General features: G+C 43.1%; 1 protein-coding gene across 1 annotated transcript; it reads right to left on the reverse strand.

Annotated features, from left to right (window-relative positions):
- Positions 1-10,549: 10,549 nt before the first annotated feature.
- On the reverse strand, positions 10,550-12,668 carry LOC104452566 (forkhead box protein F2-like). Its single transcript, XM_039308097.1, has 2 exons — positions 12,223-12,668; positions 10,550-10,602 (listed from the first exon to the last, which is right to left on the reverse strand). The coding sequence occupies exons 1-2, from the start codon at positions 12,497-12,499 to the stop codon at positions 10,559-10,561; spliced, it is 321 nt and encodes a 106-aa protein (XP_039164031.1). The 5' UTR covers positions 12,500-12,668; the 3' UTR covers positions 10,550-10,558.
- Between the last annotated feature and the right edge of the window lie 7,810 nt (positions 12,669-20,478).

Here is a 20,478-nt window from a genome sequence, read left to right on the forward strand (position 1 = left end):
TACACATACGATGTAGAGGGTCGAGGATTCTTTTTTGAGGTTTTAGGCTGGACATGGCTGAGTCCTAGCTTTTCCTTTTTGTTGTACCGACCCAAAAGAAGTCCCATCTTAAAAATATATGTAAATAAAGTGTCGTGGCTTGTTTATAAAATTATGGTGATTAGTAGTGTGTATTTGTATCATGGTTGGTAGGGGAAGAGACGGTGATGTTTTAATTTACTTCCGCTAATGAGTCGCGCTGGGACCGTTTTGTTTTTAAAAAAAAAAATGTGTCTATGAATTAGGACACTTCTTCAAAAGAGAAAGGTAATAAGGTATAACATTGACGCTGGTGACGACCTGCGATGGGTTCGAGGTGTGACAATTAGTGTGTCTATTGCTCGTACTACGTTGGAACTTGTTAAGGATAGAAGGACAGAGGGAAAGGTTTTCTACTCAAGGATGAGTGCATTCAACATTCTGATTCACAAGATTATGATTAATTGCCTCAGACCAAAATCTACTTCAAAGACTGATGTTTCAAACTCAGAGGCAAAGCTGATGTATGCCATCAATGCTGGGAAAAAGTTTTCTCTTCCACATACTATTATGTTCCACATGTACAGGGCAGTGGTGAAGGACAAGGGTCAACTTCCTTATCCATGTCTTGTGACAAAGTTATTTAGACATTTGAATATTCAGCCTTCACGAATTCTCTGTGTTCGATTGTGCGATCAAATGGTGGTGGGACTGAAAATGGTCTTTAAAATGCGTCTGAAGGAACTCAACAAGGAGTTGGAGAAATTCAAGGGGAAAACCCCTGTTAAGTCTCATCAAGTCTCTTCGGCTGCAAAGAGAAAAGGAAAGGAGCCCATGATAGCTCCATCCAAGAAAAGAAGAGCTCTCATCGTTGAGGATGAAGATGATGAGGAAGACATCACCATTTTTGCTATGGCATTGAAGAACTTGAGTCATTCTGTTCCATAATCAATGGAGAGAAAAGAAAAGGACACAGATGAGATAGAATAGAGGACTGAAGAAAGAGAAAATTTGGAAGCAGAGGAGAAAGAAGCAGAGGAAAGACAATCATAGGAGAGAGAAGTAGAAGAAGGAGATGAAGAGGAGGAAAGAATTGAAGAAGAAGAAGAAGAGAGAGGGGATCAAGCGGAAACAGAACATGAGGAACACTCTTCTCCACTTGAAGACATGGAAACAAGGGGAGACCGTGAGAAAAGAGGATTGTCCTCATATCCTGCTACTAGTGAGGGAGCCAGTCACTCTCTAGTAGATTCAGAAGATATCTATGCCTCTCAATTTCCTGAAGAGGGACATGATGTTTCATCGCTCATTCTGCGTGAACATGCTGATTTGCCATCGTCTGTCTTTACTCCATCAGATCGAGCAAAAGCCAGTACGCAGACTGAAAATTCAGCAGACTTTCGCAAAATTCTTGATGTTCTCTTGGAAATGCGGGGTCAGATATATGCTCTGGGATGCGAAGTTCAGAATCTACAGAATGTGGGTCAAGCTTCTTCAGTCTCTTTAAATGATCAGATTCAAGCCCTTTCTTTTCAAATTCAGGCAAATGCTAAGGGTGATGATGTGGCACAACTGAAGGAGGACTTGAAAAAGCTAGAAGGCATTGTCCAGTCAATGGGAGATTTCCAGCTTGTTCGTGTTCCCAAGCATTCTTGAATCCATTCTCTTTTCATCTCAACCTTTTTTTTTATGACAAAAAGGGGGAGAGATGCAATATTTGAAACTTTGAACTTAAATTTTGTTGAACTTTGGTTTGTTTTCATTATGACTTGACTTGAATGTCTGGATGTGGACTGAATTTAGGATTTGGATTTGATTGCTTATATTAAGTACTATTGATATCTTATGAATGGCTTTATTCACATGCAAGACTAGCCTATTTTATGTGGATGCAGATTCTAGTGTTTTTATTAAGCCATTTATCTTTATAAGATATCCATATTTGCTTGAGTAATATTTTGCAGGTCAAAGTTATTCAAATCTGTAAGAAAGTTTTGTCACCATAAAAAATGGGGAGATTGTTGGAGAAATCTTCCTGAAATATTTTGAAGCCGACAAAACGTTTCCATCGATCTAATCTGAAGATTTGTAGACTCTTCTATTCAAAGTCTGAAGACCTTCGCACTGCCAGACTCAAGACTCAAAGTCTATTCTCATTGACAGTTTCTAGACCGTCGAAGAAAGGTTATCCAGAAATGGGTGTTTCATTAAGGATTTGACCTTATCGACTGGAGAAGATCTCTTGGCTGAATATGTTATAACGGAATCTTTTATTTGATTATGATTAAGGATTATAATGATTTAACAATTAAAATACTATCAAAATGCCCAAAAAGTAATATAATTGAAAAAATGATCCGACATCTTACGGATCAAATTAATAATTACAATAATTTTGGACAAAACCCCTACGGTTAATGCCTACAATATTCAAAAATCAACTTCCAATGTTCCAATTTATACAATAATAACAGAATTTTAAAAAAACTAAAATAACATAAAATAGAAGAAAAATAAAAATAACAAAAACCACCTAAAGGGAGGCTTGGAAAGGGCAAGAGTGTGTGGTACCCTGGCGTAGGGTGGCCGGTGTGACATCCCGATTTTTCCAATTCTATTTTCAATAAATTGATACGGGCATTTCGTTGGCACGCATATAGTTCTTTTTCTTGAGTTGGCCACTCATGTGGAAACTAGTCTATCGGGGAAAGTCGTTAAGAGTTCTAATGCATCGACTCGAGAATTTGACCAGGAAGCGACATTTCGACCGAGCTAGTCTGCAAGGGTCATTACGGCACGATTAAAATCGATTAGAGATCGGAGATAGGTCGACTCGACAGAGGCATGTGATCAAGCATGGGTGATTCCACCAGATTGCACAATTCTTGTCGATCGACACTGGACCGACTTTTCTGTTGATTGGGTACCTGTGTTCGTATTTGAAACCTAGAGATTTCCCCGACAACCGAATGTCGCCAATGTTTCAAAGATGTACATTGTGGCTTGAGATGATCAACCACAGTCAAATGCATGAAAATCTCTAAAGGCTACCCGGTAGGTTAGGCCGCACTAGTATCGTGCCAAAGTGAAATTAACCGTGGAATTGAGATCGAATTCAGAAATTGGAAGTCGGGGTGTGTCACAAACCATTTCAAGATCATTGAATCATCTTTGGGAAGATTTTTCATGCAAGCCGAGCTTTTCAGCAATTAAATCAGAAAATGGCTAATTTGGCTTGAGAAATTAGTAGACCCGCTTTTGGTCGTACTTTTGGGACTCAAGTTGGTTCTATGGACAAGTGAAGATGTGAATTGAAGTGTGGTGACATTGGATTAATTTTATGAGAGTCAATTTAACTCAATTGGAAGAGAATTGAATGGAATTGGAGAAATTAGCGTACAAGAATTGGACCCCAGCGGAAAATGAAATTTGCAACCATTGGAAGAGGTTGTGGAGGATTGGGTGAGTGGAGTGTGATGTCACCCATGATGTCATGGTGGTGGGCCATTGTGTGGGATTAAAAGAAAGAGAAAAAGAGAAAAGAAAAAGGGTCCCATCTCTCTCTCTTCCTTCTCTCTCCACCCTCTCCCAACCGTGCGACTCCTTCAGCCCTCTCCATCTTCATCTTCTTCCTCGAAGCCCGAAACCGCAGAGGAGAAGCTGCTCGTCGCCGGGAGCAGCAGCGCCGCCCGTCGCCGTCCGCCGTCCTTGCACGCCACCGCCGCTCGCTCACCTCCGTCTCTCTCTCCATCTTGCATCGTCGAAGCCTTCTCTCCTCCATCTCCGGTTCCTGCTTGAAGACCCAGCAGCGAACCAGAGAAGCCCTGTCCGTCGCCGTTGCCCCTGCTCACCGGAGCCTCCCGTCCGGCCTCCCCTTCGCCGTCGCAAGCAGACGAAGCCAGCAACCGTGCGCCTGCTCGTCCCTGCTGTTCCGCGAGTCCAGCAGCGATTCCAGATCTGGGGAAGCTCAGCCGGAGCCGTCCAGCCCATCTCCGGCCACCATGAAGCCTCGCCTAGGTTCGGTTCAGCTCCTCCGCCCGTTCCCGACCCCAACCAGCCCCGGATCTGCTCATTTTCGGCCCCAACCAGCAGCGAGCAGAGAGTTGGAAAATGGGTATGCAGAGGACGTTTGGCTCGTTTTGGCCGCCTTCCCGAGCCCGGATGCTCGGCCCGCTTTGAGGAAAGTCGATCCTCGCGTCGCCCTCGTCGTTTTGGTCCGCTCGGCTCGCTAATCCGGTGAGTTTAGCTCACTAAACCTCGCTTAGAGGGTTAATTATGCTTTAGGTGTGCTTAGCTTAAGTTGATTAAGCTTAGGTGGTTAATTTAGTTGATTTAATTATGATTTAGATTAAGATGTTTGTTTAATCTAAAGTATGTTTAATTAAATGCTAAGAGGGTTTATTTAAAGTTAAGCCTTGATGTGACACAAAATGATTTTTAGTTTTGAATTATTTAAGTGCTTCGAAATTCTGGAAAATATTATATTATATTATAATCCGAAATTATTAAAATATTATTATTTTATATAAATAAATAAATAAACAGAAAAATTATTTTTGACCCCGGTTGCTCAGAATTTCATGCCGGTCGCTACGGTACATTCGGATTTTGAAATTGATGATTGGACATTATGAATTGAGTGTGGATTTCGAAAACTATGGATGTTATTATTTAATTAATTTTCGGAATAAATTTAATTGTCTATTAAATTCGAAAATTTTCATTGGGACCTTATTTGCTCAGAATTTCGTGCCGATCGCTGCTGTGCATTTAGAATTTGATATTGATGATTGGTTGTGGTGAATTGAGTGTTGATTGTGATTAATATGGATTCTTTATAAAATCATAAGTGTGGAAATGAATGGGCGATTAGCCGTGAATTGCCACCTGTTAAAGGTCGCGCCGAGTGGGGCCGTGATGCCACTGATTCTAATTTTGCCGAGTGGGCCGTGATTGTGAGCAATGATTGATTTGCTAGGATGACCATGTAATCGGCCGAGTCGATTGATCGCCGAGACGATCCAAGTGGTTGAATTGTTTTGATAATGTGATTGAGCCATGGTTGTTTGGTTATCATAATTGTACGTGGTTGAATTATATAAATTGTGCTAACCTGCAGATGAAGGCTGAGGCGAGGTAAGTCTTCTATGTGATGTGGCTAGGCCACCCTTGGGCGTATTTTCTTTCTAATAGGGGTTTAGGGGGTTGAACTTGCTGAAACGTTGTCTCAGTGGTTATTGAATAACCATTTCAGGTCCCCGGTGGACGGAGCGGCCAGATAGCTTTGGTTGGCCTTGAGGAGTTGCAGAGGTGAAGTCATAAGGGTTGGAGAGCGTGTCTTGTTAGTTGGTTGTAGGATAGTTCCCCTTTTGTTGAGCTGGTCTATTTTGTAGAAAGTCCAGTGTTGTATTTAAACCCCTTTGTGTTTGTAAATGAGTGTTTGGTATTGTGATTGACTGCCTGCTTTTTTATCCCAAGTTAGATGTTGTCAGGGGATTTGTTTCGCTTCCGCATGCGTAAAGATATGAATGGGTCGGCGACATATCCTGGGATGTCGCATTTTTGATCGACCGCAGTGGGATGTGCGCGCGCTCGGGGTTCGGGGCGTGACATCCCCGTTTAAGTGGTATCAAAGCATGGTCTGTGTATGGAGTGATAAGGTGCGATGAGTCATGGGATAGTTAGTAGGAAAGGCTTTTAATATGTTGATGCATGTGGTTGGTAGCTGTTTGGTAGCTTGTTTGTGGGGTCGCTCAAATTTCAACCTGATGTTGGAATCGGAAAACAGGTTTCTATAAAGAGCCTGTAGGATGAGTGACCAGGAGTGGAGGAGTCCTTGGAGAAGGTCGGTAGGACCTATACCTCGGGGTAGGATGCTGACAAGAGTTGGTACCCGAGGTAGAGCGTAGGCTCAGTCCAGCGTGTGTGTGAGAGTACCGCTATAGGCTGGTACTTAGAGTGTAGTAGCACCGAGCGATCCTAGGTTTGATGGGATCATCCAGGCGCTAGCGTTCCTTGGAAGCTTGTTGGGTCAGTAAGTTCAGGATCGAGCCGTTGCTGTTGCCGTTGTGTCTACCGCTGCCAGTGTTGCGACCGCTGTTGTTGTTGCGCCTGTTGAGGCCTAATATGGAGTTGTGATCGAGGATCAAGCCTCCGTATCTGAGTCAAGGTTCAGTTTAGACAGAAATGGAAATCGGTTGGGGAGGAAGGCCGATGTCAGAAGAAAGGTGCCCTGTTTCACCTAACTGAAAGAGTAGAATTGAAAAGTCAGTGCTCAACTCGATCGATGTGTGTCTGTGTCTATAAGAAATGGCATGGATCTGTCCCGCGTTGTAAGAGGGAAAGGACTTGTTACAGGTGTCGCCAATAAGGTCATTTGATCGAAGATGGTCCGTATAGAAAGATGGAACCATAGCTGTTTCTGTCACCGTCGTTGATAAAATAGAACAAAGGAAACATACTAAGGATGTTCAATGGGGTACTAAGAATGGATCTCGGTGCAAGGAAGGGTGCATGATGTTCCTTGATGGGAGGTAGAGGACTCACCGATTGTGTGCCGAGTTTGTGAAAAGGAGGCATGAGTCAGCCTAGTGTTAGAGTAAAAAGGGAGCATGATTTGAATATGGCCAGCACGGCCGTCATGATTTTCAGTGAAGGTTGTAGAGTTTCCGTTGTTGTAATAAAATAATAGGAAGATGAGTCTCTGACTATAATTGTACCCGATGGGTTTGCCTATATATGACTTGGAAGTCATTTATGAAAAGGTTTGGCTCGAGGAGCTTTCTGCTGTTATGAATCATGGCAGTGATATAATTTAGTTTGTTCAGTTAACGTGCGAAAGTTTTGAATTACTGAAAGTCGAAGAGGAACTTCGACCCTTGTTATTGGTCACTGAAGATGACTTGGTTCTAGTTATTGGTTATCGAATCTACATGGCAGTGGTAATGGATGTGTCAATTGAGGGGCCGAATATGGAAAACATAATCGTGGTACAGAAGTTTTCTAAAGTATTTTCTGAAGAATTGCCAAGTTTGCTGCCCGTCTCCGCGTTGCCATCGCAGTGAACTCATCGGATTTCAAAACTTGTGAGTTTACTTGCTAAACCTTGCTTAAGATGTTAATTATGCTTAAGAGTTGTTTAGATTAGGCTAATTAAGGTTTAGGTGGTTAGTTAGAACGGATTAGAGATTTAATTATTCGTTTATGCATGTTAGGTGGTTAGAACAGTTTAATTAGGGACTAGATAGGTTGTATTATTTATCTAGATAGGTTTGGAAATTTTCTGAGCCCATTTCGGTATTTAATTAGTCATTTCCAGCCTAAGTTTCTATTTTTGGCATTTAATTGTATTTAATTAATTAATTTTGGAAATTATTTAATTATTTTATATTTTCCGAAAATTAGACCGGGATAGCTAGTGATCGGAATTCCGTACTGATTGCAATGGTGTGCTTAGTTTCTGCAATTGGGGTGTTAATTCGTGCAAATTGAGTGCGACGCATGCGCCAGAGGTCTTCTTTGTGGGCTTTCTTCTTCCACCGCCTCTAGCTCTGTTCCGCCGCCTGGTTCTCCTCCCACAGTCCATGTTCGACCAAATTGATTGATGGGTTTCGAAGAGAACGTCGGGATGAACGAATAATTTTAAGATCTAGCAAAAATGACCAACATATTGACTGGAATTAAGCCTAAAACGATCTGCCCTAAAAAACCCTAACCACCAAAATTTCACAGCTCGATTAACCTCTGACGATAAGTAATATGCTAAAAAATTTAAGGGTTTTTCTTCCTAATGGCAGTGTGACCATATAGATCCATTATCGCGTGATGGGTCACCCGAATTTGGTCGAAATTTTAAATTCCGTTCAAGCAATAAAAATCCAAATTTACCCATACATAATTCAATGAAAATAAATAAAAATTCTAAAAATTTCACCAAGGCAAAGATTATAAACATGCTCTGATACCAACTATTAGATTAAATATAAACTAAAACCCGACGATCCCGATTTATCCATCACGGATAAATTCGCACAAAAGTCGGGATCAATTTGTAGAAACGTAAAGATCAACACACCTCCAGCCATTGATGAAATTTGCAAAGCAAAAAACTCCAAAATTTTGGATGGATCCACGTAGCACGATCGATTTGTAATATAGGGAACACCAAATATGTACGTCTTGTTTTACTAGCCAATACCCCTCAAACCTGATGGTGTGTTTTCTGTAGTAATAGGGTTTGAACTAGACGACCTGACGTTTTATTCCATTTCTTATGTTACCGACATCTTCCATCAAGAACGTTATGGTAACATATTAACGGACAAATATCACGTAATAGATGTGGGTGATAAATTATGCAATAAATCAGAACTAATTGGGAATACAATATTGTGATCATATTTAGAATAATAAATATATTATAACAGTTCGCTCACAAAAGTAGCGCATGTGCACACTCGAAAGGTTGCCAAATTTCATAATTAACAAGATTGAGTCTTTGCAATTTGGTTGATCTCCTAAGATAAGCTTTGATGAAAAGATGTTTTTTTTTTTTTTTTTTGGCTAGAGGAACCGCCTTGGCTAATAGCCGCCACGTAAACCCCCAGGTGTCGCTAGCAGGGAAACCACCTCGGTGCCACGCGTCAATCACCTAATAGCCCGCCAGCCTCCCTGCAACTTGTGTCACAGGGGCTTCGAACTCCCGACCCTCCCTCAAAGGCCTGAAGCCTACCCAGTGGAGCCACCACAGCCGGTGGTTGATGAAAAGATGTTAATGAGAAGAACCTTCCGAAATTTACACGCACACCTGAATCAAAGCTCTTGCTAGCAATAAATGATCACAAAAAGTGGTGGCCAATGTGACACAAGGCGACTTAGAGTAATCTTTCTTGATCTGAATTTTGTCATTTGACTAATCTTTATAATAAAATATGGAAATATACATAAGTACTTTCAGCGAACAAGGAACGATTTCACACCATTTAAAATCATCCCAAAAACATCACGTATTTTATTGATGAGAAGACCTGACACTTTTTAAGCAAGCATCATGCACTTAATGCTTGTGAGGAAAATTTGCACGCTGGTCAAGCTAGCAACTATTCAGTTAGGCCGTCTAATTGGAAAAAAACCCATGAGTTTTAGTTGATTGATATTTTTGACCCCGTTTTAGTGATGAAAGCATAATTTCATTTCGGGAAGAATAGAATTATACGCCCTCTTTCAAATCAATTGTGTATAAAAATCGCCTCGCAATTTTGTTCAATGTTCAGTTTCGTTTAAGCAGAAACGAGACGAAAAGAGAGCCTATAATTTTCTTGGCATTGCTATCCATTAAAATGAAGTTGAAGGTTACGATGTCTTGCGTACGCATCTACCCTCATCCTAATGCTCAAGCCCATGTCAGACTTGCTTTATGGAAGGAAAAAAGAAGAAGACGAAACAAGGGTCGAAGTGATGACAATATATATGGAAGAGAAATCAGATAACAATAGTATATATCCAAAGAACAAAGGTATCAAGGTGACAATAACGAGTCAGATTTATGTTAGCAGCGACAAAGAGAATGCTAACACACAAGGAGCAACGAATGGAGCGGGAAGGCGATTCTTTCCGGGGAATTCCTAGAAGCAGGCATCTAGGACGCAGCAGCAGCAGCACAGCTGGTGAAGAAAAGAAGAAGAGAAATTAGGACAAGCGAATATGTAAAAACAAAAGAAGAAAAAGCTGACTTAAAGATAAAAAGAGGGCCGCATTGCTTGATAATTACTTACCAGCCCTTCCAGAAGCCATCACCCCTAGTCTTGGTCTCGATAGGGACGGCGTTCTGCGCAGGCTGTCGGCCATCCCTCATGGGATAGCCGGGTGGTGGAGGCGCCACGTACGCCATTGTTGATGCCGGTGGTGGGTATGCCACTGCACAAAATATCGCGTACCGTCATCACAAGTCATCAATACATGAATACCCAAGATAATATAATTCAAGCTGAATAGTTCGAAAATTTTGGTTTGAACTTCGGTGGTGGGGCTAGCGGCCACAGCCACCTCCTCCACCAGCCGCCGGAAGACCGCCGGTGACTCCTCCCAAGAAGTCAAACAAGAGTTTTCAACCAGAAAGAACAAGTGCCGATTGATTTCTTTGTCGAGTTTAAGAAAATCCAAAAACAAGTGTTGGGAATAACAGATCCTCGAAAACCGGATTCGACACTAAATCGAACCCCTAAATCAATTGTCACGCCCCGAACCTCGAGCGCCAACATCCCACTATGGTCATGCAAATGCGACATTCCCTGTAATGTCCCCGACCCCATTCATTTATTATTACGCAAGCGGAACGTATTATAAAACCCCGACAATAAAATACAGGATAGAAAAGCAGGAAACAATTTCACAACCAATCACTTACACAAACCAACGGAGTTACTGAGACGAAGGTCTACAGCCAAAAGTCCGTAAGAGACCGGCTCTTAAAAAGGAACTGTCCTACAACCTACAAATCGGACACGCTCTCCAATCCTTATGGCTTCACCTCTACAACTCCTCAAGACCAACCAAAGCTATCTGGCCGCTCCATCCACCAGGGACCTGAAATGGTTATTCAATAACCACGAGACAACGTCTCAGCAAGTTCAACCCCTAAACCCTTATTAGAAAGAAAATACGCCCCAGCAGTGGTCTAGCCACACAAGACGGAAGACTTACCTCGCCTTCTTGCCTTCCCCTGCAGTTAGTACAATTCATATCACTCAAGCACCAGTAATGATAAGAATGTAAGCCATCGGAACACAATCAATTTCACTTAATTTCACAATCACAGCAAGCATTCCATGTCATCATTATCCACTGCCACACAAGAGTACAGCCTATTCGGCGGTCGGCTATCTACTAATATTACAGCATTTCTAGAAGAATAAAGGTCCAGTCGGTCTCGCCACTACTGCGACCATGCCACGTCGTTCTATCGACAGCATTTCTAGAAGAATAAAGGTCCAGTTGGTCTCGCCACTACTGCGACCATGCCACGTCGTTCTATCGATATCATTTCTAGAAGAATAAAGGTCCAGTCGGTCTCGCCACTACCGCGACCTATGCCACGTCGTTCTATCGACAGCATTTCTAGAAGAATAAAGGTCCAGTCGGTCTCGCCACTATCGCGACCATGCCACGTCGTTCTTTCGACAGCATTTCTAGAAGAATAAAGGTCCAGTCGGTCTCGCCACTACTGCGACCTATGCCACGTCGTTCTATCGACAGCATTTCTAGAAGAATAAAGGTCCAGTCGATCTCGCCACTACTGCGACCATGCCACGTCGTTCTATCGACAGCATTTCTAGAAGAATAAAGGTCCAGTCGGTCTCGCCACTACTGCGACCATGCCACGTCGTTCTATCGACAGCATTTCTAGAAGAATAAAGGTCCAGTCGGTCTCGCCACTACTGCGACCCAGCCACGTCATTCTCTTGACGGCATTTCTAGAAGAATAAGGATCCAGTCGGCTTAGCCACTACTGCGACCCGAGCCTTTCAACTAGCACACGACAATTCGATATCGATCCCTGGATACTTTACATGTCACTCACATACTCCAATTTCAGTATTAACCCTTCCAAATTCGATTTCGGTGTCAAACCCGACACGTGGGAATTTCTGAATAAAATTTCCATTTTTCACAATCAACATTTAATTTGCAATAATTACTCATCAAATTCAAATTCTAAACACACAAAGCAGCGATCGGCACGAAATTCTGAGCGAATAGGATCAAAAATAATTTTTCGAGTTTTTTATTATTTATTTATAATAATAATATTTTAATAATTTCGGAATATAATATAATATTATAACTTCCAGAATTTCGAAACAATTAAATAATTCAAAAATAAAACCCTATTATGTCCCATCAAGGCTTAACATTAAATAAACTCTCTTAGCCTTTAATTAAATATACTTTAGATTAAACAAACATCTTAATCTAAATCACAATTAAATAAACTAAATTAACCACCTAAGAGTACTTAACTTAGACTAAGCATACTTAGGGCATCATTAACCGTCTAATCAAGGTTTAGTGAGTTAAACTCACCGGATTAGCGAGCCGAGCGAACCAAAACGACGGGGACGCCGAGGAGAACAACTTTCCTCAAAGCGGGCCGAGCATCCGGGCTCGGGAAGACGGCCAAAACGGGCCAAATAGGTGCTGCCATACCCATTTTTGCAGCCACTGATTTGGGGCTGGAGGAGGCGGATCCAGCGCCGGAATGGGCGGAGGAACGGCGGAGAAGCTGCGACTGCAGCTTGGCGGGCGAGGCGGCGGCTCCGGCGGGACTCACGGTGGCCGGAGGTGACTGAATCGCGGCCTGAGCTGGCCGAACAGCCCCCGGGACGCACGAGCAGAGGCCACGGAGAGGGCTGGGCGTCGGCCAAGCGCGGGCGGACGGGCAGCGACGGCGAGCTCCGGTGAACGGGCAACCAGCGACGGCCATGGCTGTAGCTTCTTCGACAAGCTCAGATCTGATGGGTCTTCGAGCAAGAACCCGAGATGGAGGAGAGAGGGCGACGGTGAGCGGACGCGCGGCTGCTCGCACGAACGGCGGTGACAACGGCGGCGGGCAACGAGCGGCGAAGGAAGCGGACGGCGAAGGGCTGCTCCGGCTTCTCCGCAAATTTTCTGATCTTCGCACAAAGCAATCATCCCGAGAGAGGCGACGGGGGAGAGAGGAAGAAGAGAGGGAGGAGAGAGAAGGAGGAGGGGGCCCCTTTTTCTGTTCTTTTTCTCTTTCTTTTATTCAACAAAAATGGCCCACCATGACCTAGGATGACATCACACTCCACTATCTTCCACAACCTCTTCCAATGGGTTCACTTGCAATTTCCGCCGGGGTCCAATTCTTTGAACAACAACTTCTTCAATTACACTCGATTCTCTTCCAATTGAATCCAATTAAAATCCACAAAAGTTATCCCATGATCCTAATAAGATGTGTGACATGACCGGGCTTCCAATTTCTAAATTCAATCCCAATTTTTACGATTGAATTCAATCTGGTGCGATTTCAGCACGCCTAATCCACTGAGTAGCTTTTGGGGGAAATTTTTTTTACATCTGACCCGAGGGTGATCAGTCCCCAAGTCTGACGCATCAAAATCCCTTAATTGCTTTACTCAATAGACCAGTCCTCTCGTGAGTGGCCGACTCAGAGAGACGAACTACATGCACAGATGAATTGCCTGACTCAATTGTCTGAAAATAAAATTGAGGAAAATCGGGATGTCACAACTCTTCCCCTCGAAATTTAAACCTTTACCAATTCTTAAACCAAAAGGTGGGAGTACAATCGTCTCATATAAACTTCTCTTTCTCAGGTTTCTCCTTCTGTACCAGTGCTGCTAGATCACAACTATCTTGCTAAAACCACTTCAGATGCACAATATGCCCACTTAAAATTCCAAAGGCCCTCAACACAAAATCTGCGAAGCTAAAGCGGCGATTCTGCGTCTCTAAGCTGCCTCGATAATTGCAATTGAATCACTGATTTCTTACCCAACACTGGACCTGCGATTTTATGATCTCTGATCTCATCTCAACCGACTGAAATCTTGTACACTCTACTCTGCACTGATTAAAAGAAACTATCGACGATCCGCTGAAACTGGGGAACCTCTTATCAAGGTCGATATAACTCGACACCGATCACGGCAACCGCAATCACCGACTCGTACCGACCTTGGCCTCGTGATCTTTCTTTCCCGACTTCATCTCAAAGAATCAAAATTCAGCACTCTCTGCTATGCACTACTTAAGAAAGAACTATCTGAAAGCTCTGCCAACTTGGAACATCTAATCTAGATTTGAAATACAATTCATCCTCGGCACTCCATGCAGATAAATTATATGATATACACACACTCCGGTATACCTATTCTAATCGAGATCTTTTCGTGCTGCACTAAGGCGAGTTGACTCTGATCATCTATCGACCACAACCCCACAAGGAATCAATACTCTTCCCGACTCCTTAATAAGCCTGTCATAACATTCCATCATGCTATACTTCCATTCCCACACAGAATTATCTCCAGTACTTGAAAAAGCTTTCCTGGCTTACATCGCCAAATTCTCACTTACTGATATCTCCAACACTCACAACTTGATTGGCGATATCTATCTTCATGCCAATCTACCAATCCCAATGATGTAGATTTTGACTCATCTTCGCACTGTCTAGACGACTCTGAAATTGCTATGATGAACTTCCCATAAGATCTCTTCTTTAATCTCTGCATCAACAATTACACACAATCGTCCTCAGAACCTTAGCATCTTATCTTCAGAAATCTGAAAATCAATCTCTCTCTCATCTGCATTCTCTTATAGAATCTTCTGAATTTCTGAATCTGTCCACTGATGCGATTTGATTCTGATATGTACTCTTAGCTCAATTCTGAGGGTAGTTATAAGGTTCGAAAGGTGGCCTACCTTAGATTTGAAAGCCGAATCTCGAACTTTCTTAAATAAGATCCAATCCTTGAGTACCAACTGTGCAACTAAGGACTCTCGACTTAGTGCATCTGCGACTTTGCTCACCTTTCTAGAGTGATACAAAATATCATAATCATAATCCTTAATGAGTTCCATCCAGCGACGCTGTCTCATATTCAACTCCCGAGGTCTCAACCAACGGGACGCATATGCAACAACCATATCATGTTGTATCAACACACAACCCAATCCTTTAAATGACGCATCACCGTAGATCTCAACCCTCCTGGACCAGATGGACTAGTAAGCACAAGTGCGGTAGTTAGCCTCTTCTTAGGCCCTTGAAAACTACGCTCGCACTCATCTGTCCACACGAACTTTTCTTACTTCCTTAGTAGTCTTATCAATGGTAACGCTAACGCTGAAAACCCTTTTACGAACTGTTTGAAATATCCTGTTAATCCCCAGAACTTCTGATCTCTGTCACTGTAGACAATCTCGGCCAACTGTTCACTACTTCAATCTTAGACAAGGTCTACGGAGATTTCTTTGCCTGAAATCACTTGACCTAGGAATGCAATACGAGTCATCCAAAACTCGCACTTACTAAACTTAGCGTAAGATTCAAGAGTCCTCAAGGTCTGAAGTATCATCTTCTAATGTCTCTTGTGCTCCTCAGCACTCTTTGAACACTCCAGGATAACTTCACTAAGCACGATCACAACTGATGCGAGTACTCTTAAACATTCTGCTCATTAGACCCAAACAAACAGCTAAGGTGTCCATCAAACCACACGGTATTACAGTGAACTCACAACTGTTGTATCAAGAGCGAGATGCCAACTTCAGTATGTCTTTCTTCTTGATCCCCAACTGATGATACTCTCACCTCGAGTTGATCTTGAAGAATATCAATGTACAAATGCAACGAACCAACTTTCTTCTTCACTAATAGAACGGGTGCTCCCAAGGTGATGCACTGGAACGTATGAATCTCCTATTCAACACTTCCTGCATCTGCACCTTCAGTTCTTTTAACTTGGTAACACCATCCGGTAAGGAGCCTTAGGGACTGGCTCTGTTCCGAGTGTTAATTCAATCATGCACTATATTTCTCTTCCTGACAACAAACCTGATAATTCTTCAGAAAATACCTTAGAAAACTTATGTACCACGATTATGATCTCCATATCCGGCTCCTCAACTGACGCATCCATTACAGCTGCCATGTAGATTCAATAACCAATAGCCAGAACTAGGTCATCTTCAGTGATGAATAACTAGGATTGAAGTTCCTCTTCGACTTTCAGTAATTCAAAACTTCCGCACGCTAACTGAACAAACTGAATTATATCACTACCACGATTCAAAACAACAGAAAACTCCTTCAGCCAAACCTTTTTATAAACGACTTCCAAGTCATACTTAAGCAAACCCTTCAAGTACAACTATAGTCAGAGACTCATTTTCCTATTACTTTATTACAACAACGGAAACTCCACAACCTTCACTCAAAATCTTGTACGCTACTCTGATAAAACATCTCAAAAACATTTTTCCCTTGGTTGATGCTTGGTCGACCCATTCATGCTCTTCCAGCCATCCTAGTGGCGTCCTATCTGTTGTAACAGTGCTTACGCTTTCCTGAACTTACATGGACAGTTCCTAACCCGATGGCCGTGCTGGCCATATTCAAATCATGCTCCCTTTTTACTCTAACACCAGGCTGACTCATGCCTCCTTTTCACAAACTCGGCACACAATCAGTGCGTCCTCTACCTCCCATCAAGGAACATCATGCACCCTTCCTTGCACTGAGGTCCATTCCCAGTACCCCACTAAACATCCTGAAGCATGCTTCCTCTATTCTGTCTTATCAACGGCGGTGACAGAAACAGCTAGGATTCCATCCGTCTATACGGACAATCTTTGATCAAATGACTGTACTGGCGACCTCGTAGCAATTCCTTTCTCTCTTACAAGACATAACAGATCTATGTCTTTTCTTATAGACACGACACACATCGATCGAGTTGAACACTGACTTTCCAACTCTACTCTTCCGGTTGGGTGAAATAGGGCACCTTTCTTCTGACATCGGCCTTTCTCCCCAATCAATTTCCATCTCTGTCTAAACTGAACCCTGACTCAGATACAGCGGCTTGATCCTTGATCACAACTCCAAATTGGGTCTCAACAGGCGCAACAACAACAGTGGTCACAACACTAGCAACGGTAACAACAACAGCTCAATCTTGAGCTTACTGACCCAACAAGCTTCCAAGGGACACTAGCGCCTGAACAATCCCGGCGAACCTAGGATCATTCGGTGCTACTACACTCTAAGTACCGACTTGCGACGGTACTCTCACACTCGCGCCGGTCTAAGCTGCGCTTTACCTCGGTACCAACTCTTGTCAGCATCCTACCCCGAGATATAGGTCCTACCAACCTTTTCCAAGGAGTCCTCCACTGGTCACTCATCCTACGGGTTCTTTATAGACACCTGTTTTCCGATTCCAACATCAGGTTAGAATTTGAGTGACCCCACAAACACACTACCAAACAGCTATCAACCACATGCATCAGCATATTAAAAGCCTTTCCTACTAACTATCCCATGACTCATCGCACCTTATCACTCCATACACAGACCAGGCTCTGATACCACTTAAACGGGGATGTCACGCCCCGAACCTCGAGCGCGCCAACATCCCACTATGGTCATGCAAATGCGACATTCCCAGGTAATGTCGCCGACCCTATTCATTTATTATTACGCAAGCGGAACGTATTATAAAACCCCGACAATAAAATACGGGATAGAAAAGCAGGAAACAATTTCACAACCAATCACTTACACAAACCAACGGAGTTGCAGACGAAGGTCTACAGCCAAAAGTCCGTAAGAGACCGGCTCTTAAAAAGGAACCGTCCTACAACCTACAAATCGGACACGCTCTCCAATCCTTATGGCTTCACCTCTCGCAACTCCTCAAGACCAACCAAAGCTATCCGCCGCTCCGTCCACTGGGGACCTGAAATGGTTATTCAATAACCACCGAGACAACGTCTCAGCAAGTTCAACCCCTAAACCCTTATTAGAAAGAAAATACGCCCGAGTGGTCTAGCCACACGTACGAAGACTTACCACGCCTTCTTGCCTTCCCCGCGGAGTTAGTACAATTCATATCACTCAAGCACCGTAATGATAAGAATGTAAGCCATCGGAACACAATCAATTTCACTTAATTTCACAATCACAGCAAGCATTCCATGTCATCATTATCCACTGCCACACAAGAGTACAGCCTATTCGCCGGTCGGCTATCTACTAATATTACAGCATTTCTAGAAGAATAAAGGTCCGGTCGGTCTCGCCACTCTGCGACCATGCCACGTCGTTCTATCGACAGCATTTCTAGAAGAATAAAGGTCCAGTCGGTCTCGCCACTACTGCGACCATGCCACGTCGTTCTATCGGGATTCCATCCGTCTATACGTCTATACGGACAATCTTTGATCAAATGACTGTACTGGCGACCCTCGTAGCAATTCCTTTCTCTCTTACAGCACATAACAGATCTATGTCTTTTCTTATAGACACGACACACATCGATCGAGTTGAACACTAACTTTCCAACTCTACTCTTCCGGTTGGGTGAAATAGGGCACCTTTCTTCTGACATCGGCCTTTCTCCCCAATCGATTTCCATCTCTGTCTAAACTGAACCTTGACTCAGATACAGCGGCTTGATCCTCGATCACAACTCCAAATTGGGTCTCAACAGGCGCAACAACAACAGCGGTCACAACACTAGCAACGGTAACAATAATAGCTCGATCTTGAGCTTACTGACCCAACAAGCTTCCAAGGGACACTAGCGCCTGAACAATCCCGGCGAACCTAGGATCATTCAGTGCTACTACACTCTAAGTACCGACTTGCGACGGTACTCTCACACTCGCGCTGGTCTAAGCCTGCGCTTTACCTCGGGTACCAACTCTTGTCAGCATCCTACCCCGAGATATAGGTCCTACCAACCTTTTCCAAGGAGTCCTCCACTCCTGGTCACTCATCCTACAGGTTCTTTATAGACACCTGCTTTCCGATTCCAACATCAGGTTAGAATTTGAGTGACCCCACAAACACACTACCAAACAGCTATAAACCACATGCATCAGCATATTAAAAGCCTTTCCTACTAACTATCCCATGACTCATCTCACCTTATCACTCCATACACAGACCAGGCTCTGATACCACTTAAACGGGGATGTCACGCCCCGAACCTCGAGCGCGCCAACATCCCACTATGGTCATGCAAATGCGACATTCCCAGGTAATGTCGCCGACCCCATTCATTTATTATTACGCAAGCGGAACGTATTATAAAACCCCTGACAATAAAATACGGGATAGAAAAGCAGGAAACAATTTCACAACCAATCACTTACACAAACCAACGGAGTTACAGACGAAGGTCTACAGCCAAAAGTCTGTAAGAGACCGGCTCTTAAAAAGGAACTGTCCTACAACCTACAAATCGGACACGCTCTCCAATCCTTATGGCTTCACCTCTGCAACTCCTCAAGACCAACCAAAGCTATCCGCCGCTCCGTCCACGGGGACCTAAAATGGTTATTCAATAACCACCGAGACAACGTCTCAGCAAGTTCAACCCCTAAACCCTTATTAGAAAGAAAATACGCCCCGCAGTGGTCTAGCCACAAAGTACGAAGACTTACCTCGCCTTCTTGCCTTCCGAGTTAGTACAATTCATATCACTCAAGCACCAGTAATGATAAGAATGTAAGCCATCGGAAAACAATCAATTTCACTTAATTTCACAATCACAGCAAGCATTCCATGTCATCATTATCCTTTGCCACACAAGAGTACAGCCTATTCGGCGGTCGGCTATCTACTAATATTACAGCATTTCTAGAAGAATAAAGGTCCGGTCGGTCTCGCCACTACGCGACCATGCCACGTCGTTCTATCGACAGCATTTCTAGAAGAATAAAGGTCCGATCGGTCTCGCCACTCTTTGCGACCATGCCACGTCGTTCTATCGACAGCATTTCTAGAAGAATAAAGGTCCGTCGGTCTCGCCACTCTTTGCGACCTATGCCACGTCGTTCTATCGACAGCATTTCTAGAAGAATAAAGGTCTAGTCGGTCTCGCCACTACTGCGACCATGCCACGTCGTTCTATCAACAGCATTTCTAGAAGAATAAAGGTCCGGTCGGTCTCGCCACTCTTGCGACCTATGCCACGTCGTTCTATCGACAGCATTTCTATAAGAATAAAGGTCCGGTCGGTCTCGCCACTCATGCGACCATGCCACGTCGTTCTATCGACAGCATTTCTAGAAGAATAAAGGTCCGGTCGGTCTCGCCACTCTGCGACCCAGCCACGTCATTCTCTTGACGGCATTTCTAGAAGAATAAGGATCCAGTCGGCTTAGCCACTACTGCGACCCGAGCCTTTCAACTAGCACACGACAATTCGATATCGATCCCTGGATACTTTACATGTCACTCACATACTCCAATTTCAGTATTAACCCTTCCAAATTCGATTTCGGTGTCAAACCCGACACGTGGGAATTTCTGAATAAAATTTCCATTTTTCACAATCAACATTCAATTTGCAATAATTACTCATCAAATTCAAATTCTTAACACACAGCAGCGATCGGCACGAAATTCTGAGCGAATAGGATCAAAAATAATTTTTCGAGTTTTTTATTTATTTATAATAATAATATTTTAATAATTTCGGAATATAATATAATATTATAACTTCCAGAATTTCGAAACAATTAAATAATTCAAAAATAAAACCCTATTATGTCCCATCAAAGCTTAACATTAAATAAACTCTCTTAGCCTTTAATTAAACATACTTTAGATTAAACAAACATCTTAATCTAAATCACAATTAAATAAACTAAATTAACCACCTAAGATTACTT

This window comes from Eucalyptus grandis, chromosome 1 (genome assembly GCF_016545825.1).
Source record: "Eucalyptus grandis isolate ANBG69807.140 chromosome 1, ASM1654582v1, whole genome shotgun sequence".
In the NCBI taxonomy this organism is placed as follows: domain Eukaryota; kingdom Viridiplantae; phylum Streptophyta; class Magnoliopsida; order Myrtales; family Myrtaceae; genus Eucalyptus; species Eucalyptus grandis.